General features: G+C 44.5%; 1 protein-coding gene across 1 annotated transcript in view; it reads right to left on the bottom strand.

The window, feature by feature from the left end:
- The window catches only part of KCTD19 (potassium channel tetramerization domain containing 19), a 1,216,368-nt gene that overhangs the window by 308,813 nt on the left and 880,696 nt on the right, over window positions 1-26,859 (bottom strand). The window contains exon 10 of the mRNA XM_085637050.1: window positions 9,383-9,466. Within this exon, the coding sequence (XP_085493176.1) occupies window positions 9,383-9,466 (84 nt within the window). The remainder of the gene's footprint in view (window positions 1-9,382; window positions 9,467-26,859) is intronic.

Below are 26,859 nucleotides of genomic sequence, written 5' to 3'. Positions count from 1 at the left end.
GCCTCTTCTCATTCATGGCTGCTCCAAGTCGGGAAATAGCTTTTACAACGCTGTTGTTACCACGCAAGTAGGTAACAACGTGGTCATTACAACGACCGCGTTACCACGCGTGGTTTTACAACGCAAGTCGTTTTTACGACTTGCGCTAGGTGGCGTGCAACACCAGGGTATGTGTTGGATTTTAAATCCAACATATTGCCTGCTGTTGCGCTAACTGGAGTAGGAATAGTAATTTATACTATTCCTAAATCGACCGCGCCATCTAGCGCAAGTCGTCGAAACGACTTGCAATGTAAAGCCATGCGTGGTAACAACGCGGTCGTTGTAACGACTGCGCTGTAACCTACTGCGGGGTAATAGATGGCGTAGTAACGTCATACATTCCTCCAAGTCACATTTGTGTAAGAGGAAGTGATGTAGTACAAGTTTCTGTGGAAGGCCCTAATACACTTCAGGATTATTATTTACGTGTTAACAAGATATTCCTGTAAATTAGCAGCCGAAGGAAGAGCAATAACTCCAACAGCTGTGAGTTGGCAACACTTCCACCCATGGTTCGTGTGGTGCCACCACAGCTTCAGCATCATGAAATAACAAGGTCAGCCCTCTTCATCACTCAGCACAACCAACTATAACTTAAATTTTACTTGTCCCACCACAGCACACAGCAACTGTAAATGTGTCAGTCAAGTTCAGTCAGTGGTTCTCATGACCTGTGAGTGTAAGAATTTTGCCTCATCACGTGTGTACATCTGTCTAAAAAGAATTACATTTCAGTGGCAGGTCTGGTGAGTGAACACTTTATTATGTCAATGATTCTTCTTTCCATTCTTTATCAATTTTTTAAGTTTTGGTAATCCTTGTGTGTTCATGCTATATTTACAGATTACAATTATTCAAAGCAAATAGTATGCTTTCTTTGCATCAATAAGAAACATATTCTTCTGTGAGCTTAAAAAAGTTTTCTGAATCTCTTCCAAGTACCCAATCTTCTCTATCAAAATTATATTTGATTGTTATTTTTTTTTTAGATTCACATGTTTACTGGAAGCATGTAATCGCCATGTTTAGGTAGTAGTCTGTTTTATTTTTCTGCCATTTGCTTGCAAAAAATATATAACAACTGAACCAACTTGCCATGGCCAAATCTATTGGCTTCGGCAATGATTTTTTTTTGTTGCTAGAAAGTTGTGGTATTTAGCCTATTTCCTTGTTAAAAGGTGTCAAGAAGGGGGAGTGGTATTTTTCTCCCAGAGATAGCAAGCACTAAGCCTTACAATGCAGGAACTTTACAGCTCTGTGGTTAAAGACATTCACTTTGGCACCATGACCAAATGCACGGCAACTTGTTTCTTCTGTGTCTTTTACTGTCACAGAGGGACTGGAAAGTGAAAGCTTAACCAAATTGCTAAATACTTTTGAATTTATTTTCAAGTCAAATCGTGAACAAATCACTTGTATTTCTACAGGTGAATCAGTTTCTGGTGTATACTATTCAAATATTCACTATCACCTATATGTAATCATGAAACACAGGGACATATTCACAAGAAACTATCACCGAACTAACATCACTTTATCGCAGCCAAAGTCGTGATAAAAATACCTCCCCATTCACAAGCCTGTGTAAACAGCCGACAGTACCAGTTTAACTGCGAGAGCAGGCCCAAAAAAAATTGCCACAGAGGCCCACCGCAACTATCGCTAATGAGATGCAGAGTGGGCTTTCCCGTGCCAAAAGCCGCAACAACATCACACCTCAACATTCTCAACGACCAGACAGAACTAAGATAAAAACACAAAACAGGCGACAAGGCGCGTTAGCACCAGGAAATCTACACCTGCTCTGACCTGGTGTAAAGTCGGACGGCAGCCTGCACCACAAAAGGGAGACCAGCCCAGGGCCACATCGGAAGGGCAACAGATGCCATGGAGCCACCCACCATGCCACCGGGACACCCAAGAGGGCCACAACAACCACCCATACCACCCCAGGACCACAACCCACACTCGGCACAAACCCCCCGACCACCCCAGACGCAGCACAGACAAAGACAGCGGACCCCCAGGAAGCGTACCAGCCTCACAGACCCAACCCCTGACAATGTCACCATCCACCACAGGCTGAAAGGGACAATCATCCTGACCATCATCGCCCAACAGGCCTACTGCACCAACACAGCAGACAACCAATATCCCACCCCACACCAGGCTGCTGACTTGGCCCCTGACACCCCCCAGCCACCACCCGCCAGAGTCGGAGGAGTCTCACTGCCAGCCACATCCAAGTCCCTCACACCTGTCCTGGACATCACCATTACCCTGGTACCCCAGTCCCCATACGTCCAACACAATGTGCAGGTCACGCTGGAGACCAAGCAAGGATCATACGCAATAGCAGGCTGCACGCACGTGTTGGGGGCAATCCACAGCACACATGTCCCACCTGTGCCCCCTGGTGACACAGCACACAATCGCCGCAACAGAAAGCACACGTCCCACCCCAATGTGCAGGCAACAACAGAACACCGTGGAACCTCCAACAATGTCGCCTTCAAATACACAGCCAGTGTGCAGGATACCTTCATCCTCCGACCATCCATCACCAACCAGCGTACCCAGGATGGCAACAAGGGAATTGCACAGCCCCTTGGCAAGTTCCAAATGAACACCCCTCTCACCTCAACTTCACAACCATGCAAATCAAAACGTGGTGCTACCAACCCTGTTCAACGCCAGCCGGAGATACGTGGATGAGGGACCAGGACTACCCTGCGGACCAGTAGTTCACACATCCAGCACCTAGGCGCAAATCACGAATGGCAGAGTCCACACCAGTGGTCGCACGGAGAGGAGTAAGAAGAAGATGCGGCTCAGTCCGGACGAAACCGGGTCACATACACGAAAGTGTCCCAACACGTGGTGCCACTGAACCTGAACTACGCAGGCCGGTGGGGCCATCCAACCTATGCCGGCGACACTCGGTGAATGGGCTGTGCTGACCGCTGCCGCAGGCCTACACCACGTTCAGGTAGGTCACACATTTGGAACTGAGTCTTGATTACACCATGGCAGTGACCACCATATAAGGCATAGGACAAGTCACTATACCCCATTCGATGTGGTGCCAACAAGTCTGTGCATGGCATCACAACCACACGTGTCTGTGGGCCTACGCGGACTACTGCCCTCGGCCTACGCTGTGCACGAGTGGGTCACAGATTTGGAACTGAACATCGGTTATTCAAAAGGCAGAATACATGTCATCGCACGCACGGAGAGGCGTAAGAGGATGACGCGTTTCAGTCCGGAGGGAACAAGAACATCATTACGGAGGTGATCGAACACTACCGACAACTGCCCTTGTGTCACTAACTCTGTGCCTCGCCAGCAGATGACACGTGGCTGTGGGCCACTGCTGACCGCTGCCTCCGGCCTACACTGCAGTCCAGTAGGTCACAGACTCTTCATTTTGCAATGGCTGAGTTCATATCAGCGTACTGGCATCATCGCAGACAGCATCCCCTCTCAGCCCCGGTGCCACTAAGTCTGTTCCCCGACAATCATGGACACTCTCAGGTCGAACTTTGGTAGCGTCTGAGTCGATGGACTAGGGGGCAGTTTTCATCCTCATGTAGCTGATACCGAATTGGTGGTGGCAACGAGGCTGTCGCATTCCACTCCTCCATTTACTACTTCCGGACAAAATCACACCTTTCGGCGTCATGCCCTGGAGGACACCTTCCACTGTCCCTTGATACCCTCCGCAACATACACCTCGGACAGTGATGGTGACCCGCTCAGGTCGCATGGCCCAACTGACTGCACCACAAGTCACCGTCCCGTGGCTGGGTGCCTGTGCCGGCCGCTGTGCCTCTGGGGCCACTAACTCTGTGCTTGTCAGGTCTGGGATCCCTTCTTCTGAGATATTGGATGGCCCCGGAAGCGTTGGCCTTGGGGTTGTCAACGCCATGTGTCTGTGGCCCCGCGCTGTCTGCAGCCTCCGGCCTCAACTGCGGGCCACCAGGGCCCACACATAGATTCGGGTCCTGACCGGCCTGGATGTCGCATCACCGCAGGAGGCACACGCCACCACCGCAAAGACCACCTCCAAACGCCATCTGCCAGAGTTGATACGGTGGTCCTGACAGACCTACGGAGTTGCTCAGAACTGTTGTGTATGCCATCATCGGCCTGAAACCCTGCTCAGCACTCCAGGTGCCAGTGAGTCTGTGCACTGCAAGCCATTGTCTGTTAGTGATTGAGTTTTGTGCTGTGGAGATGTTGCGCAGGTTTGTCACCTCATGCAGTGTGGAAGACCTGGGAATATGATGGGGAAGATGTGTCAAGTGTGCGTACGGGAGATGGCACAGACAATGGGAGGGCAGGAGGCAACATCCCCAAGGCAGGAATGCAGACTGGAGGTGGTAGTCAAGCCACACACCCGGAACCATTACTGGGTATTGCGCTGTGGACTGCGGTCGTTGATGAGGAAGTTGATGCAGGTGTAACACACCCGACTGCATCTGCATCAGGACTAACCTGAAGGGACACAATCCTAGCAATTCCTTCACATGAGCGCGCTCATCTCTTGTACCCCTACCTCAGTGCACTGCAACTCACGGAACCTCCTGACTGAATATTAGGGGACCACTGTCCTTACTCTGGCTCCCACCATGTTGCTGTGCAGTTGACTCTGTTATGCATGTGTTTTCTGTTTCCGTTGCACTGATGTCCAATGTTCAAGTTGTTGCCAGCACCAAGCATTCCGTGCTGACTTACACTCACCCCACACACATCCAGCACAGGCATCACTGTACATGTCGCCCTGCCAATAAAGAGGCCGGGCGCACATGCCCGTAGCCAGTTTGACATAATATCTATGTGTTTCCCTGTGGTCTTGTTGTATGCATGAGGGCCCTGGGCCCTAGGACATTACGCTGTACTGTGTACATCGGATGTAGACATGTCACCGCAGGCAGCGGGTTGGAGCTTGGACATGTAGCTTTGTCGTCACCAATTCAAAAGGGGAGTGGCCAGGGCCGTCGTATGCAGAGCCAACATGGCAGTGTGACTGCAATTTGAGCGCCTCTCCCCGTGGTTCTGTACTGTGAATGTACAACTGCATGTGTCTCTATGGCAGTGTGGGTCTCCTTAGTGGGGTGTTGGTGGCCCCTGAAGGGTGATAGACACCTACGTATGTGTCCTGGTTCGCATTCCATGGGTTCGTCCCACACCTGTTGGGCCACCTCCTTTCTGGCGTGCAGGGACATGGCATTGGGGTGCGATGTGTGGGTGGGTGAAGTGTCGTGGGCACGCTGTGCTTGCCGGTACTTCCTGCTGTGTGGTCTGTTGCAGGCACAGTGTTCTTCTCTGAGTAGCTTGGCTGTCCGAGTCCTGGTGGGGGGTTGCGTGGGATATCCATGTGCTGTTGTAGGGCGTCGGCGTCGACGGTGTGGTGGTCCTCTCCGGCATCAATGATGTGTTGTATTCCGTGCTCTGATGAAGGTGTTGTGTGCCCCTCTGCGATGTGAAGGGGAGGTGCGTATTGACTTTGCGTTGACATGTATGTTGGCGCATTGTGCAGGTTTGCATGCAGACTGTATGACAAAGTACATTGTGACTGTTTGGGGTTGCTGGATTCTTCTGCGGGACAGTGTGCATTTGGTCAAGATGATGGATGTGATGTCGTACGTGTACATTTCCATTTCACAGTTTGCGGCTACGCCAGATGTAGTAGGCATGTTTCTATGCATGTGCGGAACCAGTTGTGTCCTCTGTTCTGCAGTTTCGGCTATGCGCGTTGTTCCTCATTGTCGTCAATATGGGTGTGCTGTTCGTGCTATGTGTGTGTGCTGCAGTGTGCCAAGGAGATCAGGCCCATGGACCTGGGTGATTGTGGGTGTGCAGTGTGCTACTCCTCGTTGTGCATGTATGCCATTGTGCCCACTTCCCCCAGTCCCTGTTAGTTGCACTCCCTGTTGATGTTGTGTCAAGTCCTCTCGAGCTGTGTCAGTACTCCCTACTCCTTGCACCGTCTCCTCACTGATGACTGTGGCCTGGGTTTCCTTCAGCTCCTCAGGTGGCGCTGGACTGCCACCTCCTGTCGCCGTTGCTGCCTTCCTGTTGGCAGCAGGTTTGTGCCTGGTTTAGGTAGTCACGTCCTGCCGGCGCCTATTGGCCTCCTGGATTGGCCTCCTCGGCACTCCAACTGCAATCCAGGTGGTCTACTAGTGGGTCAGTTGCTGGTAGTGTTCTGTCACCTCCGTGACGCTGGTCTTGTTTACCTGCGGTCTGCACCCCGTCTTCCTCTCCCTCTTCGCCTTGGCCTCACCCGACCCCGTTATTACTTTCTGGTAGTCTGTGGGGGTTGTGGGGTTCGAGTTGGCCCCTGCGCTGTGTCAGGGTGCATCCATGTTGCTACGCGCTTTGGAATGTTTTGGGTGTGTTTTTACTGTGGTTTTTATGGTGCATTGTTCTGCGAGATGTGTGAGATTTGCAGGCCTGTGGCAGGTTTTCGCTACTTTTTGTACCGCGGTTGGCCTCATCGCATTTTGTTTGCGTTCGCGCATCGCATTTATGCGGCGTGGCATTGATTTTCACGCGGAAATTTGGTGGGTTATCTGGTGGCTATCGCATGCTACCACCTTGTTGTGAATTCCACGTTGGCCCGGGTTATTTTCCCGCGATAGGCTGCGATACTGAAAGTTGCGTTACGCTACTCTTGCGGTAGTTATCACACATTCTTATGAATATACCCCACAGTTGCTTCAGAGGCGCTTTGCAAACTTGTTTTTTTCTGCATCGGGTTGAATTCATTGTCTGTTCATATGATAGTTGCAGTGTAGAAGTAACTGTTATAGCGCACAAGAAAGACTGTAGAGTTGTGAAACACGCGTTGGCCAGTGTCTGTTGATGATAAAGATATCAGTACTGAATCCACAGGAACAAATGTGTGCACTTCCTTTCGCACCAGTATCTTTTGCTACAGACCTCGAATTGAGTTTTGGTTTGTGCATAGCTTACTAGCGGCAGCGAAGGGGAAGGCACCCCACTTTATCGAGGTCATTTCTGTCTTGACATAGGAGACTCCTGTTTCCTCTCTCTCTGTGTAACTGGGAAACAGCAGATTGATCGGAACGCTAGCCTTAATAGTCCGCTTCACTACAAATTATACAAACACTGATATTCCCCACTATTATACGGCTTAATTCTAAATTATACTTTTACATACAGGTTTTGCCACATTCTGCACATGTAAATCATGCCTGGGAGAGGCCTTTTAAATTCTATGATTAGGTTTTCTATCTGTATGTTAGTGGGAGAGGGATGGTTGAGTGAGGGAAGCTAAAAGATAGCACTGGCTGGAATTTTCCGTACTAATGTAATTGACTGTAGCGAGGACAAATACCATTTGTCGTCTGCGGTGGTCTCTGAAAGTACAGTTGTAGGGTGCATGAGCACCAACCAAATTAGTAGGGAGTTGCATGTGTATTTTTATCATATTGTGAAACTTACACTCCCGAATGGGCATCTCACCAATCCTGTAGCATCTTCCTTCTTGGAAGCGTCTATCGACAGCAACGAGAGCCGCTTATGTGGGAAAGCAGGAGAGAGTGTTCTACATCTATTATGTATTTGCGGAGAACTGGATCTTGAACAACGACTGCTTCTGAAACCCATCTTTAAAAATAAGAGGATAAGATCCTGTAGACAAGCAGTGAAGGCATGCCTCGGAGGTGGAGAAAAACAACTGGCGTGTCGCTTCGTACGATTCACAGAGGTGACAGTGGAAACAATTCAGAGATCTGGCACTCAATTACCAGAGTTTTAAACCTGGTTTTGTCACTTCCAGGAACTGGCACCCACCCACAATATTGCTTTTTTTTACTCCTTTTATAGAAATCAAACAATGTTAAAATTTAGAATTCATCGGCACAGCTGTTTACCACATCAAGAGACCCAAAGTCATTTATCTCCAAGCACATGGCACCAGGCACTTTATGAGACTGCAATACGCAAACTTGCCAAAAACCCGTTTAAGGTTAATAACGATACGGCACACACACAACGTTAAACATTTAAATTCATTGATATGGCCGTTTTAAAATTCAAGAGACCTAATTTTATCTATCTCCATGCACAATGCACCAGGCACTCTATGAGATCGTAATATGCGGACTTCTCAAAACCCGTCCATGGTCAACAACTCTGCCTGTTAACTTAAACCAAGAAAGCATTCAGGATTCAAGTCTTCGAAACCAAGAAACACGTTTGCAACTGTCATTCCACTGAAATTTTGAGACTTATTTAGTTCGAGTGGAATATTTTTTGTTTGGTCGTAATTTCAAAGCTTCAGCTTTGTTTTGTTATCTGGCATTAACCAGGAATCAGTTGTTTTAAGTTATGCTGTTCGATCCTGCAATTATGGATTTTGCTGTATTTTTGCCTTTTATGTGGCAACATCAAGATAGTTAAAGACATTTACCTGCATGCACAATGCACTAGGCATTTTTATGAGCGTGCAAGAAGCAATCTGAACCCCGTTTGTCAACTGAAGCTAAGAACGACTCAGGACTTCAGTCTAATAGTCTAGAAACCAAGGGGCAGATTTATGTTTCCTGGCGCATCCCTGCAAATCAGCAGGGATGCGCCAGGAAAGATGCGTCACGCAAGTTTACCTTTGCGCCACTACAGATGCGCCGCATTTACAATGCAGCGCATCGTGGCGCAAGGATAAACAGATGCGTGACGCATCTGATGGCATAAGGGCGGCGCATTGCTGGAGTCGTGTCGCAAGCACGACGCAACTCCAGCAATGTTTAGGGGCTGCCCATACCTAACATGCTGCGTCATGCCTTACGCATGTAGATTTCACTGCGTCACTTTTCCGAGGCTTTTTCCGATGGAACGCCCACCCTGCATACATTAAACCTGACGCAGGTTTAATGTGGCGCAGGACTTTCCACCGTGACGCATCTCCATAGATGCATCACGATGTAAAAGGGGCGCAACGTGGCGCAGGGTTTACGCCACCGCTGCGTCACAAAAGTGACGCAACGGCGGCGTAAAAGTGGCGCAAGTCTAACATAAATCTGCCCCCAAGTATTTAGTATTGTACACTGAATGAACTGTCACACCGCTAAAGTTTTGCACACTTAATTAGCTAGAATGGAACATTTTATGGCCAATCACATAAGCAAAACCCTAGCTTTTTATTGTATGACATTGACCAGGAATCAGCTATTTTTAAGTTATGCTTTCAAACTTGTAAATATGGATTTTTGATGTGTCATGTCGTTTATGTGAATATTGTAAAGGTTTTTATTAACTCATACAAAAATAAACGTACTTACTTACATATTGCGACACGGTTTCTTACCTGTAGCCTTCAGAGTTGTAGAGTGCATTCAAAAGAGATGGGATTTGGTACTCTTCAAGTTCTTGAGACAATAAGGACCATTCTCTGTAACATACAGCAAATCAATGTAGGTATTAATGATGTATTTGCTATTTTCAGATTGCTTATATTCTATGTGCCTACTACAAATTATATGCACAGTATTCCATTTAGTGTGCTTGTTGCTAGGTTCACGACCATCAAGCAGTTACAATAATATAGCATGTCGCCACCCAGTTTACTTGTCAGTACTCAGCATCGCTATCTTCAATGATTGTCAGCTAATGATCAGATTACTTACTAATAATGCTCATTACCACTTGGTCTTTCTTCCTTCTCCAAAGACTTACAATGTGAGTTCTCAGCAGTACCCTCCCCCGGGGGCAATAGCCAACAGGGCCAGGATGGGAACCAGCAGCCCGAGCATGTTATTTCAGACCAGCTTGAAAATGGTGATTAGCGAGCAAGCCCTACTATTGCAACAGGAGTTTGGGAGAGGTCTCTTCCCAAGAAAGATTTCAATAAAATTGCTATATATTCAAATGCACTAACTTTAAAACTTAGGAAACGATGACCTTACATTGCACCAGAATATCCAGTTAGGGTGGTAAGCACAGATATTTTTATTCAGACACAAAAAGTTAAAGCAGGAGAACATGAAATTAAAATCAACATGTTTATTGCTAAAATAAAACAGTAAACAACTGATTTAAAATACACAAACTCAAACAACTGTGCAATGGTTTAGAGAAAAAAAATTGGGAAGACTATGTGCATCATTGCGGTTCCTATAAAGTAGTAAAGGTTTATAAATGAGCAATGATGAGACGCATGGGATTTGACCCTGATTTCTGTGCCTGGACTTGCCCCACGGCTACGGTGTGAACGCGGGCAGGTGTCTGCAGACTTGATACTTCAGAGAGATGGCACGAGATCTCCGAGGTTTTTGCCAGTGCTATGGAGCCCTAGCCAAGATGGTGTTTCTTCCCAGGTGTTTATAAGTACTTCTGAATGCAATGTGCCCTTTATCCTGTAGGCTCTTCTGAAAATTAGACTGCTTGTCTCGCTGGTTTGAGCAGGGAAGGGCAGCTGATTTAAACTTAAGGTTTTGAAGCTCCAATGGACAAACTGTAGGATGGGCTTTCCTAAGCTCTTCTTGTATTATGCAGGTGCACAGCTGGAATATGCATTTCACTGGTTTGATCAGCATATAACTGAGAGAAGAGGTTGCAAGCAAGGTCCCACCCATTTCCTTTGTTCCCTACCCAAGGCCTTCACGTTGGGATCACAGGTGAGGAGCTCTCTTCCATATATTGCTGCTCAGATGTTGACAATGAGGGAGAGGGTGATCGTGAGTGTTTTGAAGAGATGCTCCTATGACCAATTACATTCCACAATGGATCTTGAAGCGCTTTAAAGAGATCTGCACCACATTGTCAGTCCAGGAGTGGAGGAGTGGGTGTGGGAGGCAGTGGGGAATTTATAGCTCAATAATCAATTCCTTGCCTATGACTAGACGAGTGACGCTTTTGATCTTGGCATGGGCCAGTTTTTACAGCCTGCACATATTGTGCAGGCGGCCAGAGGTATCTGGACCTCTTTCCCTGAGGAGTTCCCTACAATTGATGGTCATGATGTTATCAGTAGCAAGTTTCAGGCGCGTGATGACTAATTAGTATTCAGCCCTGGTGTTGGATAGGGGGAAATAAAACTGTGATAGGTGGTTATGCAAATGTTCTGATCCAATATTAGATGTAGACTTGAGAAGAATGCGTACAGTGGTAAAGAGAATTTTCCCTAATGGCTGTTTCAAACTAATCCAATTTCAATTTCCCCCTATGACTTATCTCACCCATAAAAGATTGGCTAGGATCTAGCCTTGCTGGACTTCAGCATGCCCTAGACGTACCATGCAGGGGCAGACTTTCTGCAAATGGTTTGGGGTTGTTCTTGAATGATCGCATTCTGGGACCAGTGCAATCAATAAAATAATGGTTTCTGGGCATATTCCACGCAAAAGTGTGCTTGAAGATGAGGACATATATGGCCGCACTGGGCACGGTGCTGGCTAAGCTCATTGCAGCCATCCATTAGGTCTCTGCAAGATCTCCCAGACATGAGGCTCGAAAAAAAGATTTACTTGAATGGAACGTAGTTGATGAGCATCATGTGAAGAGTACACAAAGAGGTGAATGGTTGCTAAAAAGGGCAGATATGCTTGCTAAACTAATAAATCCCCCAAACAATAGACGTCTTGATTCAGAATTTGTAATTTGACGATTCCATTAGAAATACACAATGTGGCTGTAGCAAATTATGTTAGCTGTGGGTAATTGTAGGGAGTGGGTTACATATGGCATGATATAGTTATTAATTGTATGGGTGTGGTGGGAGAGGTAGCCATTTACGGTGGAAGTACAGACACATGTATATTGACATGTTTCAATTGAACTTTTGTTTTTGTTTCCTGATAAAACACAATAAAAATTATATTAAAAAAAGTAGGAAAAGTTTGATGAACGGTACCATCAGCCAAGACGACCAGCTGTCAAACATTTTAAATGTTTTTTGTTTCTCAAACAAACTCCCAAAGCAGAAGTTTTTTTTTAAACAAACAGCTAATGGCCCCCACAACCTGGAAGTTTTCTCCCAGGGCATTGGGGAACTATTGTTTTTTCCTGTCGCTTACCGCCAGGTTTTTACTGGTAGTGACAGAAAAAAAAGACTGAACACAGTAGAGCGGATGGTATAAAGTCCTTCCTCTGATGGCCCAACTCAGTTGGACTGTCAGAGGAAGTATTCTGTTGATGGAGCTAATGGGAACTTCATTGATTGAATACTTATGGTGTGGCCGACTCTAAATGAGGAAGGCAGTTTAAGGGTTTGGGAAATAGGGTACCACCAAACTCTAAATCAGGCCCTAATGTCCTGATTTAGAGTTTGGCAGATGGAGTGGTTAAGAAAATACTTCTGCCATCTTGAGGGGCCTCCACAGAGGCCATGTGGAGAACTCTCTACATTAACAGAAACCTGCAGTCATACTGGTTCCTGTCAATGTAGGAAACGTTTGACAGATGGTACCATCAGCCATGACATCAGCTCATCAAAATGTTCCCATAGTAAGAGTTTTTTTTTGAAAAACAAAAAACAAATGCCCCTCACACCGTGGGAGTTTTCTCTCGACAAAGCCAACAGGAGCTCAGTCAACACAACTGTTATGGGCTGCCCTTCTCTAAATGAGGCTGGTGGACTCGAGGACTTGGCAGACGTGGACACATTTGCTACTCAGTATCCTATCCAACAAGCACTCAATCAGAGCTTTTGAACAGTGCCAAAGCATCTTATCAAAAGTGCAACAGTGTACAGAATTAGGATAATGGGTATGTTCACATATTAAACATTTAACATTGCTTGCAGCAATTTTCTCAATGTCAAATATTGCAAATAAAACAATTTAAAACATAATTAACCTCCAGTACAAACAATTTTCTAAGATGGAATAGTACTTTGTGTTAGTGTGCTTGAGGTGCTGCAAAGATGGCTATCCCATTCAAATAGTAAAAGGCAGAACCTTCCTTGTTATCTCAGTGGTTCCATATACTCTGGTCAATAATGGCCCTGGAGAAAATGATCAGCAATTTGGAGGAATGTTAAACATCCTTTAAAGGACAATGTAAACCACTACTGGAGTACGCCTAGGGGTGTAGTATCACTCTCTTTACCTCCAAGATGGAAAGTAATGGATCAATTCACTTAGGCAGTAGGTGGGGATCATTGAAAAGTTATACGGTGGAGAAGGCCATAATGAGGCACCTAAATTAATTAGACCTCACTTATCAGGGTGGAGGGTTTAGAAGGGACACATGGCACTTATGTTTTCTTGTTTGTTCGGGAGGATCAGGAGTTGCTTATTTGAACCTCTGTATATTACAATAGCTTGATGGTGTGTGACACTCTACCATTTTCTAATGTTAAAAGACGAATACAAACTCTTGGAGGAAAACTTACATAACTGCAAACAGTTGTGTAAAGATTTTGAAGGAATAAAGTGGAAGACAATGTGCACAAGTCAAATGCTTCCCTTGCCTTGAGCCTTATAAACTGCCTTATAATGAAACATTGTACTTGCTTAACTTCAGAAATGTGGGCACTTTTGCTCACATTTTAAAGAGGTAACATTGCTTGAACAATTTGCTTTTGTAGGCAAAATGATCAATGATTGTGTCATTGCTTAGCTCTATGAATGCATCATTTTCCATGGACATGAGAGAAAATCACACAGCATATTCAAGATGTACTTGAACATTGAAAGAAAACCTTTCACAAGTCAGCAGAGAAGAGGAAAGTGTTAATTTAAAAAGAGAAAAATAGGTTTAATTGTACATGTAACACAATAAGAAACTGTAGCACCAAGAACAGTCTCTGTAAGTCTTGCCCATAGGCTTTTTTGAACATTACTGTGTTATACCACTTGGGGGCATATTATCAAGCCAGGCGATAAAATTATCGACGCTTTAGCAGCAGAAAACTGCCTCTAAAACGGCAATAATGGGCTTGATAATATGCTCTATGGAATTCCAATTGAAGCCCATGTTAAATGTGAAGGACGTCTAACATGGGCTTCAATTGGAATTCCATAGAGCATATTATCAAGCCCATTATCGCCGTTTTAGCGGCAGTTTTCTGCCGCTAAAGCGGCGATAATTTTATCGCCTGGCTTGATAATATGCCCCTTAATCTTCAAAGGTGAGATATGGGGTGACTTTGTCATATATCTTAATTGATGGCATCATACACTTCTGCAAGATTCATTTTTAGTCTGTTCAACTTGGACGCAAAATCAACCAATTCATACTGCAGTTTTTCAGGGGATTCTTGTGAATCAAATTTAGTTAGCATGCCACTTAGGCCCTTATTATGAATAATGCATAATTAATTACAGAAATACCGGTGACCAGAATCTACAAATCCGGCTGGTATCCCTGCACCAAATTTCAGTGTTTACATTTGTATTTTGGGGGAATTACTGCTCATATCTGGTAATATCAGGTATTTTTCTGAGATGGTTTTCGCAATTCTGGGGCAAACACTTCTGACACTTTTAGCCTTCTCTGATCAAAGGGAAAGGTTTAAAATATGAGTTGGTGGGGCAGTCGTTAGAGGCAGGCTTATCCCTGTCAAGGGCTAGAGATTTGTTTTCTCCCCTTGTTCTGCTTCAGGAGTCAGGAATGGCTGGGGTGTGATGCAACCCATAGCCCCTTCCCCTTCAGCAGAACTGACAGGGCACACAATTATTGGGTTTGGAGTTTGGGGGCTGATAACTGTGGCCACGGCGATATTCAGAATTGTGAGATGTGATATGTCACCTGAAGTACAGCTCTGGGTGAAATGCCACAACTCGTTATTAGAGCCTTAATTAATCAAAGGCATTTTCTGGAAAGTTCTGGAGAATGTTTTTAAAGTTTCTGGGGTCCAAGCATGGCAAATATGCAGATAGCTTACAAGTAACTATCTTGTCAATTGTAGTATGGTAACTATTTTGTTCATTGCAGTATTGTACAATTTTACCCTGAATTTATTACCAAATGATTCAAATGAATGAATTTTTATTTCTTAAGCGCAACAAATACCCCAAAGACATTCTAGAGCTCGAGGAGGACCAAATACAGATGTGCAACAAAAATTAGCATTTTTAACCTTTATATAAATTGGAGGTGACAAGAGGCCATCCTGCTATTGGCTAGAAGGGAATACCAAAATTATGCAGCTAGAAAAGAATAAAGCAACCACCTAAGCAGCAGTAAATAGTATGGGGACAACTGGAGGCTGGGCAAAGGGAGCAGGCGAAATAGTTTTCGATATTACAACCCTTTATAATTATTTTTTAATATAAAACATCTTACAGCACTTGCAAGAAAGCACACTTCTGATTAGAATCAGATAAAATAACACTTTTATACACATTAATAAACCTTCAGTCATACACAGACCAATCAATTGCAATATTTCTACCATATGTTCCACACCTTGTGATACTTCTGTGGACATCTGCTTGATTTCTATACGTGCTCCTCTGCTTTAGCACAGTAGTCCATCCCTTAGGTCCATTCCCTTGAAGAGGAGACATGGCCAGCAATATCTCTTTTGGCAACAGGTAGACCCATTGTCACAAATAGTCTTAGAAAATATATATTTGCTGGGTAATAGGAAACTCAGAAAATATTTCTTTTAGCAAGAGGACTATCTGTGGTGTGTGTGTTTTAAGGTATTAGAAAACTGCCCCACTTAATCTCGTTATTTAGCCAATAACATTCCAAGAAATTAAACTGAAGGTATCCTGGGTAGTTGTCATGTGGGGGAGGGGGGAGTGGGAACAACCCTTTGTATTGCCTGTCTGTGGTGTGTGTCTTTTAAGGTATTGGAAAACTGACCCACTTAATCTTGTTATTTAGCCAATAGCATGCCAAGAAATTAGACTGAATGTATTCTGGGTAGTTGTCATGTGTGTGCGTGTGTGTGTGTGTGTGTGTGTGTGTGTGTGTATAGGGGGGGACAGCCCTTTGTATTGCCTGTCTCGGGACAGAGATCCAATCAATTCAAAAAGGTGAAACATGCAAACATAAAGTATATCAATTTCAGCCGTGGTTTTGATTTCCTAGCAGTGTTTTTGGGCAAGAGTTTCTGGTGTTGAGGATCTCTCACTGCCACTGTCATCCATTTCAGTAGTAGGCAGTCTCTCGTCTGACCCAAGGACATCTCCTGTCCTGGTCCTAAGTCCCAGGCAGCGTACTCCCCTGCATTGTCTCACATGAGAATGGGACAGCGATCATCGTCCTGCTTGGGGGTGTCCAAAGAGCAGATGCATGTAGGCACTATTCCCTGGGGCTGCATATTTTAAGCCAATCCCATACTTGCTGTGGTTTTTCGAAGAAATGTGTTTTGCCATCATTGATGACCTTCAGTTTTGCATGGTACAGATGCATGTAAGTGAGCTGCATTGCCATCAACATTCGCTTTACGGCCAGGAATGATCTTCTCATTTGCTGCACCTGCATCATATAATCTGGAAAATTCTGATCTGTGAGGAGCCGGTGTTAAGGTACTGTTGAGCTATGACTGTCAAAGTAGTGCATATCTGTCAGCATAGTTCCAGAAGGAGTCTTTAATGTGTCCCCTGCTTGGGGATCTTGTAGCCAAGGGAAGCGTGCCATTTCAATAACAGAGCAAAAAGATAGGACCTCTAAAAAGTATTCTGGATTAATTCCCTCCATGCCCTCCGTCATTCCAGAGCAGCAATCCACCTTTACTGTTAGGTGTGCAACATCTGAGCAAAGAGTTTGGACCGAGTCCTCCATTGTAGAGATTCTAGTTTCTGTCTCCGTGAGACATTTGACCATCTTTCTGACATCCTGGCGAAAGAGCCCTCTCCACAACTACTCTGCTGATCTATGCCTCAAGAAGTTTATGAGTTACACCTATGGCCTGAAATATTTTTTTTTCTGCAGTGATCAGGATATTGGTGGGATCATTGAGGTTGGCAGTATCTTCCTGAAGGTTGTCTTTCTTTATTTGTTGTTGAGTGGGAGCTGTCACTTAAGACTTTCCTAATATGAGGGAAAGATCAAGCAGGATAAGGCAGTTTAAAGGTGCCACAAAAAGAAAAGCAAGCAGTGGGAAGCCAATATTATCCTGCAGGCCTGCAGTTTTCAAAAGGTAGACAGTTTCTCTTCCTTAGCCTCGAGACGTCAGTCAGCCATCACGGGCCCGTGAACCACCACATATCTTGTACTTGTGGAGTGTATGTCTTGGTGGGTCTCTGGAAACAGCCCTCCCATTGGTCACCAACTCAAACCTCCAATCCCAGGCACACAGGAAGGCAGGCGAGCAGCTGGGGAAAACAGGGATGAAGAGCCCAGCCCAGCAGTGATCCAAGAGTCTACTGAGGTGCAGTATTGATTGGTGGCTCAAATGTTTGGAGGCCCCCGCTGCTCTGGCATAAAGACAATCCTTCGTCTACCACCGGTTAACCCAGTACACCGGAAGATGTTGGTGTGTCATGTATCCCAAGAGGGATGAAGCACCAGTGTCTTTGGGGCACATTATGACGACCTATGGTTGGCAGCCTAGCTGATCATCGCCCCCTCAAGTGTGTCTCCGATTGCTGCTGTTCTGCGCTATTGGGGCAATCCCAACTTGGCCAACCTCGAGGGTGGAATTGCTCAGAAGTTAAAGGCCTTCTATGTGGTCAAAACCCGAGGCGAACCCATGGTTAGTACTCTCTCCCCTAATTGTTTAGCCCACAGCAGGTCTCCACCCTGACAACAGCTAGGCAGATGGGAGCTCAGTGGCAATGCCGGGTCAACTGGGTCCTCCACCGGACACCTTGTTTCTCTCACCAGACTTGGCATGTGGTCCCTGTGGCATTGACGGCCTTGTAGTTTTTGGAGCTTGCACGCCCAGGGTCTGTTAGGGTTGCCTGGATCATTGGGACATCTCTACTTTGACAAGAGGGGCCCCAGTCAAACTTGAAGCGCAGGTGACACATTCGTTCATCTCTGCAGCCAATCTCACAGCAACCAGGCCACTGATGCAACTCCTGATGCATAATCTCCTGAACTCTGTGGCCACAGCGATGGTCAGGGTCTGCCCAGGTCTTATGGGGAGCTACGTCTGTCAATCTGTGTGTTTGCGTCAGCTAGCATGAAGATGGATGGTGGATGTTCCACAGAGCCCACTCAAGACACTGCTTTCTCTTGTGTGTCGAGCCAAGCCCCCAAGTGGAACAATATTGACAGAACTTATATCTGAGGTAGATGGGGTCGGTACTGGTGTTCACACAAAGAACACTGCAAAATGCTTTGACGATGATGCACTTCTTAACAGGAAGCTAATGGAGATTGACTGAAACATGCATGGGACAATTCAAGATGAGGTTGGTGACATAGATTTCCACAATCAGAAGCAACTGAAGCAAATAAGCTGAAATTCCTAAGTGTAGAGAGTTACCATATTCCAAATGGAGGGGTGTTATAAGCCTAGGCCATGGTCTTGTGCGCTGAACTGGAAGAAAATGACTCACTTTCCTGGATATCCTGAGCATAGAAAATCAAACCACAGAAACCTGGCTAACCTGAGAGGAAAAGGTAAGTTTATGATCAAATGCAAAGCAGAGGTTTCTAGTAGAGCTCGTAGGAATCAGAGTAGAACCACCATAGAGTACCACCATTGAGATTACGTTTGCCCCAATTTAAGACTGCTACCTCAGCCACATATGCACAGAATTTCTTTTGAGTGAAAGCGATATTGTCTGAGATGGGAACTGCTGATCCTGATCCTTAGTTGGCCCTCTCTCCTCGGGTGTGCTGTTCTTGCCACCAGGAAGCCTGGTAAGTGACGGGAACTCAAATGCAATGTGAATAGCAATCAAACTTAATGAGCTCATTAGCCATTGACTTATATCTTCTAAGGTGACCTGATTTAGAGGAGGGGACACCCCAAGAATGTAATCTATGTGACTTGTAACCCCCCGCTTCCCAACAAACATCTTCAGAGGTTTCTGTGCACACAAATTGTCTGACCCGTACAGTGTCCTGTGAAGTCATAGTTGAAAGCTGGCCACCCTTTGCTAAGAGCGTGGGAATGTCACATATAAGCAGATAAGAAAACTTTGCAGTTTTTGCATTGCAGCTTTCCTGTAGCAATTAATATTCCTTTTTGAATTGATGAAGAACATTTTTGGAGGAGCAACACACTACATCATGGGGAGTGCATGGTTAGCAGAGTGTTGTATTTCGTGTGATCCTGTGGGGGAAGCATTTTGGGATTGTGCATTAGTGATCAGAGAGGTGCTTTTATCTTGCTGCGATGCAGCACCTATTGGTATGACAGAGAAGGAGATGTGAGCAGTGGCAGCTGCTCCGCTAAGACGGAGGAGCATCGCCCCACTGATCAAAAATAAAAATAAAATAACAACATGTGATTATCATTTTTATTTTCCTATTTAAGTCAGTGGCTGTCGGGCGGGGCTCACCAGAGCATGGAGAGGAGCGGTTTGCACTCCTTATGTTAAGTGCTCATGACTGCTTGGCAGTTAACAATAAAATGCATTATAGAAACAATGAAAGTTAAAAAACATATCATTAAAATAGGATTTCATTCCAATCTAAAACTATAATAAAAAACCATACATAAAATGAAAAACATGTATTGCTTTCCCCCTAGACCTATGGATATTTTAGGTTAATCCTAAAGAGCCATCACATACTCAGATTGACTTTAACTTAATTGCCCTTATTTTCCACACCCAACTCAAGAATTTGGACACGGCTATCACAATATGCTCCTCAGTATTTGATGTTAATATACGGAGAGCAGTGGCACAAGATCGGGAGCCCATGTTAGAGCATAGGACTTTAATCCATTTAGCTCTGGGAAATTTATATGCCGGACAGGTGAAAAATATATGGGGAACTGTCTCTGGCTGCTCAGGACAGAAGACACAAGTTTCCCGGTACACTCTTCCATTTACAGGTGAAAGCTTTAACCGGAAGGGTACCTATTCTAAACTGGAAATACAGTTTTTTGTCACCTGGTTTTGTTATAAAATCCCAGTAGTCCTCATATTCGGGCACACTTTTGTGGTCTAAAAATAAATTAGTCAACAGGGTGTTCGTAGAGAGACGTGCTGACTTAATTCTAACCATATTCCAATAAATTTCTTTAAAGGTCCTCTTAGAGGGGAAGGAGTTGCCAACAGGATCCTCCCATAAATGACTTAGACCCATATCCTGTAGTCCACTTTTGACCTTTTGTAACCAAAGAATCTTGTGGGATGTGTCAGCTCCAATAACATCTTTCAATGTGTTGGCATAGACTATCAACTCCGGAGTAGACCATAGTCTTCTCCAGAAGGCAACTGGTTTTAATCGTGCTGCTTCTTCGAGCGTGTGACACCCAAGGTCTAAGTAAAGGGGTTTCAGGGGAGTAGATTGAGGGAGATCGGTTAGAGCTCTAAGGAGTTTATTCTGTACCACGGTTAAAGGGGATATGTTGTCGAAACCCCATAGCTCTGCACCATATAGTACTGACCCTTTTACCTTGGTATTATAGATCTGAAGTGCTGGTCCTACCGGCTTGGTCTGTGATAATTTATGTTCTTTCCCCAGCACACCAGCTAATTGGGCGTGCTTCAGGGCCATCAAATCGATCTGGGGTTGCCAGTTTAAATTTCTGCCCAGGGTTACCCCCAGGTAGGTGAAGACATCAGTTTGTTCTAGTTTGGTGTTGTTCAAGTATACGTCTCCTCTAATCCGTTTATGTTTGTGTAAGACCATGAATTTGGTTTTATCCACATTTATCAACAACTCATGGTCTGCACAAAATTCCTCAAATCGAATTAATGCCCTTTGCAACCCTTTTTGTGTCTTTGAAATAATTAGGGTGTCATCTGCAAACATAAGCAGGGGGACCTTCACACCTGCAAGAGTTGGAGCGTCAGTTGGAAACAAGGTGAAGTAGTTAACAACCCTATTAATAAATAGACTAAAAAGGGTTGGAGCCATGACACATCCTTGGCGGACCCCCTTAGATACCAAAAATCTTTCCGTAGTCTTGCCCTGGGATTCCCAACTTACTTGGGCGTAATTCGACTCACGTAACTTGACCACCAGGGATAACAATTCTGGTGGCATGCCCATAGCCTCCAGAACCCCCCACAGCTTGGGGCGTGGAACTAAATCAAATGCTGATTTAAGATCAATAAAGGCTGCGTAAAGCGTACCGCCTGCGATGATTGCCACGCGCCAGTAAATTAATATAAACCTGAACACTTGGTCTATAGTACTGACGTGTGGGCGAAAACCAGCCTGTAATGGGGACATTATACCTTTATCGTCGATCCAAGACTGGATTCGACTTAACACTAGCCATGCCATAATTGTTTGCATTGAATCTATCAGGCTAATAGGCCTATAGTTGCAAGGGTTGGCGCGGTCTCCTTTTTTATAAATTGGGAAAATTTCTGCTCCGCGCCAAGACTCTGGGACTGGGGCACCACTTGCAATTGCATTTGTAAGTATTAAAACGTATTCAACCCAGTTATCCTTATCAAATAAAAACAGGTCCGCTGGTATGCAGTCCGGTCCGGGGGCTCTTCCCTTAGGAACAGATTTAAGGGCTTTTACCACCTCGGCCCTATTAAAGGTTACAACTAAGTCGGACTTTTGTATTTGGGGTTGAGCTGTAATAGCACTAGGAGAATTAAATTGCGCCTGTAAATGGCGCACCCACTGTTCTGGGGCTACAAAGTTGTGGGGTATTTTACTTAACTCACCATTACCCCATTAAACAAGTTCCCAAAACTTCTGCATATCCCTTTCCTTACTAGCTAAAAGGAGGTCACGCCAGCGTTGGTCATTAGCCTCTTTTTTAGCTTTAAGCTGAGTAGCTTTATATAGAGACTTAGCAGACCTTATGTCAGGGTATATTCTCGATTTAATAGCTTTAGACAAATTTTTATAGGCTACTCTACATGCCTTGTTGTACCATTTAGCAGATTTAAGGGCAACGTGTTTTTAAGTTGGTAAACAGGGAATCATGCACCTGTGGAATATTTTGGTTAATTGCTTCCTGAGATTCCAAGTTTGCAAGAACAGCTAATGTGTTCTCGACCTCGGCTGTCAACTGCTCTAGTATGGTGCTATTGTCAGAAAGCATTGACCATTTTAGTCTTCTCATATCTTGCGTAAGGGCAACATCCACTGTAGCATATTCCAATGGATGAGACAAGGTATGTAGGTCTAGCAACCGTAAGGATAGTAACAGGGGGTTATGGTCACTTTCTATTCTGTCTCGGACCTCCATATCAATGAGAAGAGGCCACAACTCCAAACTAATAAGAAAGTAATCTATTCGGCTCCTTTTGGGTCCACAAGAGAATGTATGAGCTCCCCTACTGTCAGAGTTGGACCTCCCATTCACTGCTCTTAAACCCTTCTCCAAACACAGACTTTTCAATTGGAGTGCAGCTGCAGTCCATTTCTTTATTGGTTCAAGGGTCAGAATAGGTATACTCCACTGGGAGTCTTCTTCTTCACCAAGATGGCAGTCTTCTAAGTCCAAGGGCTCAAAGCAACAGTTAAAATCACCAGCAATTATTGTACTGTATTTGCCTCTAATCTCATCTACAAAGGTATCAAGTTGGGATACAGTTTCTGACATTTTTCCTCCCACTGTGCCTCTAGCATATACATTTCACAAAATCACTTTCGGTTGGTGAAGTGAACATAACTGGATAACTTGTATATCAGGACTGTTAATCAATACTTCCTCCACCCTATACCCCATATTTTGTCTCACCCAAATTGTTAGTCCTCCAGAAGGTCTACCATTATTGCAGCCAACAGCCGGCTTTAAGAAGTTTAAGTACCCTGGACGAAATAAAGTATCGAGGGACCATGTCTCCTGGAAGATACATATGTCAAAATTTTCAATAAAATCTGACCAATCAGATGAGGCTACCTTTGAGCGAAGCCCCGCTATATTCCAGGAGACGACGTTTAGCCCTGGATTCGCATGATCCTGTGTAATAGTATAAGAAGCCTCCAATGCATGATTACCCCGATCCTCTGTTGGTATGACCAAATCACATGGGGCCCGAGGCGGGGTAGAAACTATGATGCCATGTTTAACGGGACTGAGCTCTCTCTCCATGGGTACAGCCACCCTTTTACTGTTCATACAAGTGTAATGAGGGCAACAATTATCAACACCAACTAAGTTAGTATTGTTGGTAATTAGCTGGTTTAAGCGTGGGAATGGGTTTAAACTTCAATCTACTTTTTCAAGTTGTGAGTCCTCGGTGTGGGGTTTCTGGGGTGGTGCTCTCTTCGGATTCAGGGACTTTATAGGAGCATTATATTTTAACCTAATGTTGGATGGGGTCAAATGGGACGTTCTTAAATCGAATGCCACTAGATTTTCCACTAGATCAGCTGAACTAAGGGTTAAGCGTACATAGTCTGTACAATAGTCTGACCTCTCAAATCTTTGGGCGGCGAGCATATCATCCCTTATTATGGACCTGCAGTTTCTCCTATGCCGAAGCCACTGAATGCTTTTATTAATCAGGGATTCTTCGTCTTCCCTGGATGAAGTGGGCTTTGTTTTAGGCACATTAGTTAGGTATATTTGATTTTTTGTGCTATAAAATAAGGAACTTTGTTGAAATTTATTTGGCCAGTGCTGGTGGGGGCCAGAGTAGCCTTGTGGATGTAATGATCTATGGTTAACTTGATCGCCGTAAATCTCATAACCATTGCGGGTGGTAAAGTTGCTATCAAGGTATGGTCGGGGATAGGAGTGCAAAGTCTCATTAGTGGGCAATTGGGTCGCATTTGAAGTGGGGTGGAGAGCAGTCATAGCTTCTTTATTTTCATCCTGAGGCTTGCCCTGGATGACCATATCGGAGACATTATCCGAAGACCCCCCAGATGTATGGAAACTAACATTTTTTAAGCAATTCGAACACTTGCCATCATAGATCGTCTTAATTGGGTCTTTTAATTTCTCAGTTAGCTGTACAATCAGGGCCTTTAAGACAGTAATACGTTCTATGATTACTCCTGGTTGGAGTGTCAAGCTAGTTTGTTCGGATGGTATCTCCCTCGAACATGTACATTTACAAGAGTGTAATAAGTCTGCAAGTAACTGATAGCGCCAGGATCCAGAACGCCAAACCAACAGTACCTTGTATGCGCAGTCGGTGGGCCGGCGTTAGAGGGGTGGCCCTGCCCTGCCTCTTCCTGTCGATGAAGGGCGAGAGACGGGCCCGCCCTTGGCTCAGGCTTTGCTCGGCACGCGCCTGCACGCGTCCCGCGATGCGTAGGTCGTGCTGGCCTTTATGGCAGGGAGTGGCGGGAGCGCCTCCTGGCGCGAGGTCAGCAATGTCCGCACTGGCAGGGAATGCTGGGAGCTGTAGTCCCCCTCCTCACGGGCACAACAGCAGACAGGTCTTGTCTTTCTGCCCGATTGGCTCTGTCAGTGGTCTTTATCTATACTGGATAGCATCCCTGAAGCTATGCAGTTTGGCTACATTAAACAAAAAAGCCTTTTACGTACTTTTATAGGCAAAACTGATTATATCTATTGAGAATACTTTTTTAAAATCACTGGTGTCTCTTCCGCAATCTTCTACAGATTACATACTACACGTGGAGTTAGGCATATCCTATATTACGGATGTAATTAGACTAGCCCCGATTTTGTTATGGCATTCCATCGGGTGTAGGGACACAGTGTCCTTAACCCAAAATATAATAAGAGACTGTCTAATATTAGAAAATTATAAAAAGATCAGATGATTAAATTATGTCAACAAGAATTGAACACGATGGGGATGAGAGATGTATTTAAGGACTCACTGGCCTGCAGACTGACGTCAAGACATAGGTTGGTGGAAACATTTACACTAAAGGCCCAATACAACCGTAGGGAAAAGAACTATAGTAAAAAGTCAGTCCTCACGTATCAATTAGTTCCATCAATCTTAGAGGGAGGATACGTCTACCTAGGGGATGTTCCATTGTCTTAGCATAAATTTATATTATTGCATGATACCTTTGATGTTATGGATCCCAGCAAAAAGGTTTAACCACTCAGAGCTGACCCTCTGTCCCTGTGATATGAATTCTCCTCAAACCAACCTCCACCTAATATTATTCTGTGGATTTTACCAGAGGGAAAGGAAAAAGTACAATACATCTATCTTAAAGCCCAACAATTTTAAACAATGTAGGGCGGCTTTGTATTTTTTTAAATCACTTCCCGACCCCCTAGTTTGTTTTTCAGTAGTGTTGTATTTATGGGCCTGCATGAAAACAAGAAAGTCTCTGGGATTTTAACTGGCCTTGGTATCTACTGTTTTAGATTCCCATTACTTTTAACTATAATCTATTTTAACTTACATTTTAACTTGGCATCTGCTTATGTACATACTGAATCCTATAATGAATCTTTTATCTTTGTAAAATATTGCCTTGTTGAAACCTATGAATGGACACAGCATGCTGGTTATGGGTGTAACTCCAAGCTTTTTTCTGTTTTTCTGTACTTTTATGATCTTATCTGATAATGATTGAATAAAGTTTTGAATTGAAATTGATTATAGCATTCACTGCCACAAGCCAAGATTTTACTTCTTGCTGTACGATGAGTGGAGCTTAAGCAGTTGATAGAGCGCCACGTTATTCTGAAATTTGTAGGGGTGCATTATATTCACCGTTAGTCGGCACCCACATATTAATCGAAGTAGGTTAGGTGTGACATAGAAATGTATTACTAGAATTGTTTAACATAAGAGTGATTAGAAATGTAACCATGCTTTTCATGAAAAGTAATGCTGTAGATCATTGCAAATGTATTTTTAGTTCATGCATAATGTTTGATTTTCATGTAATGCAATGTATTAGTTTAAGCGTGCGCCATGTTAAAGTTGCACGTGTAGTTTGCTCATTCACGTTTAAAGGAGTAATGAACTAATGCTTAAAGTGTGATTTAGTAGTCTGCTTAACAGTGTAAAGGCCTGATCGCATATACGTTTAAAGAGAAAGGACTGTTCATTTCTTATGTTAGCCAAATGTTGTAGGCCGAAAATGATTTCCCTTGGTAAAGGCTTTGGATCTCAGGAGGATGGAAAATCTTAGAGAAGTGAAAAGTTTTTCGTTCCCAGGTTTCTGTTGCAGGTGGAAGGACATTTAGCTCGTTAGAGAGACTAGGTCTTTGTTTTAGGAGTTAGGATGGTACGAGAAGCCAATAGGGGAGTACATTGGAATTTACGGATGATACTTTCAGCGGAGAAGGTGCCTGGGACCCAAGGTCAAGCTAACCGCCGTTAGATGGAGTACAAGTTTCACTGGAAAAGTACTGGAAGAAGACCTGGTTGAAGAGGTGTGCCGAAGGGCGTGTTCTACGTTTTGGGATTTTGTATTAGGGACAGTGCCCCAAGGGTGGAGCAGTTGAGGTTTAGATGGGAACCTAGAAGGAGCATCTTAGAACGAGCTCTGACTAAGTGAATGTACTTCTAAGGAAGTCTTCACTTCTAACACCTTTTTACTCTCTTGTCTGGGAGGGAAATGCTAAGTAGGGATGTCATCTTAGAGATAGAGTAGGAATAGACTAATTGATTTTCTCTTTTAGACTAATGATTCCTAATGTAGACATTGGACTAACGATCGCATTTCCTATGCTTTTGGAATTAATTGTAATTCTTATTTTGAGTCGTATGAGACTCTTGCGTAGACTTGCATTTGTACTAGTGCCCATTTATTTTCTACACCTTGTATAGAGGTGTTTGTATGTGCAGTTATTCTTGGTTGTAATAAAATCTTAAAAATGTAGATTCGGAGTCAGTGGTCCTTTGAAACAGATTTGATTCTGTTGATTATGTACTGAGAATTGAATTT

The sequence above is a fragment of the Triturus cristatus genome, chromosome 12 (genome assembly GCF_964204655.1).
Source record: "Triturus cristatus chromosome 12, aTriCri1.1, whole genome shotgun sequence".
NCBI classification, from domain to species: domain Eukaryota; kingdom Metazoa; phylum Chordata; class Amphibia; order Caudata; family Salamandridae; genus Triturus; species Triturus cristatus.
The sequence above is the reverse complement of the archived record's forward strand: the minus strand, read 5'-3'. Positions and strand labels throughout refer to the sequence as shown.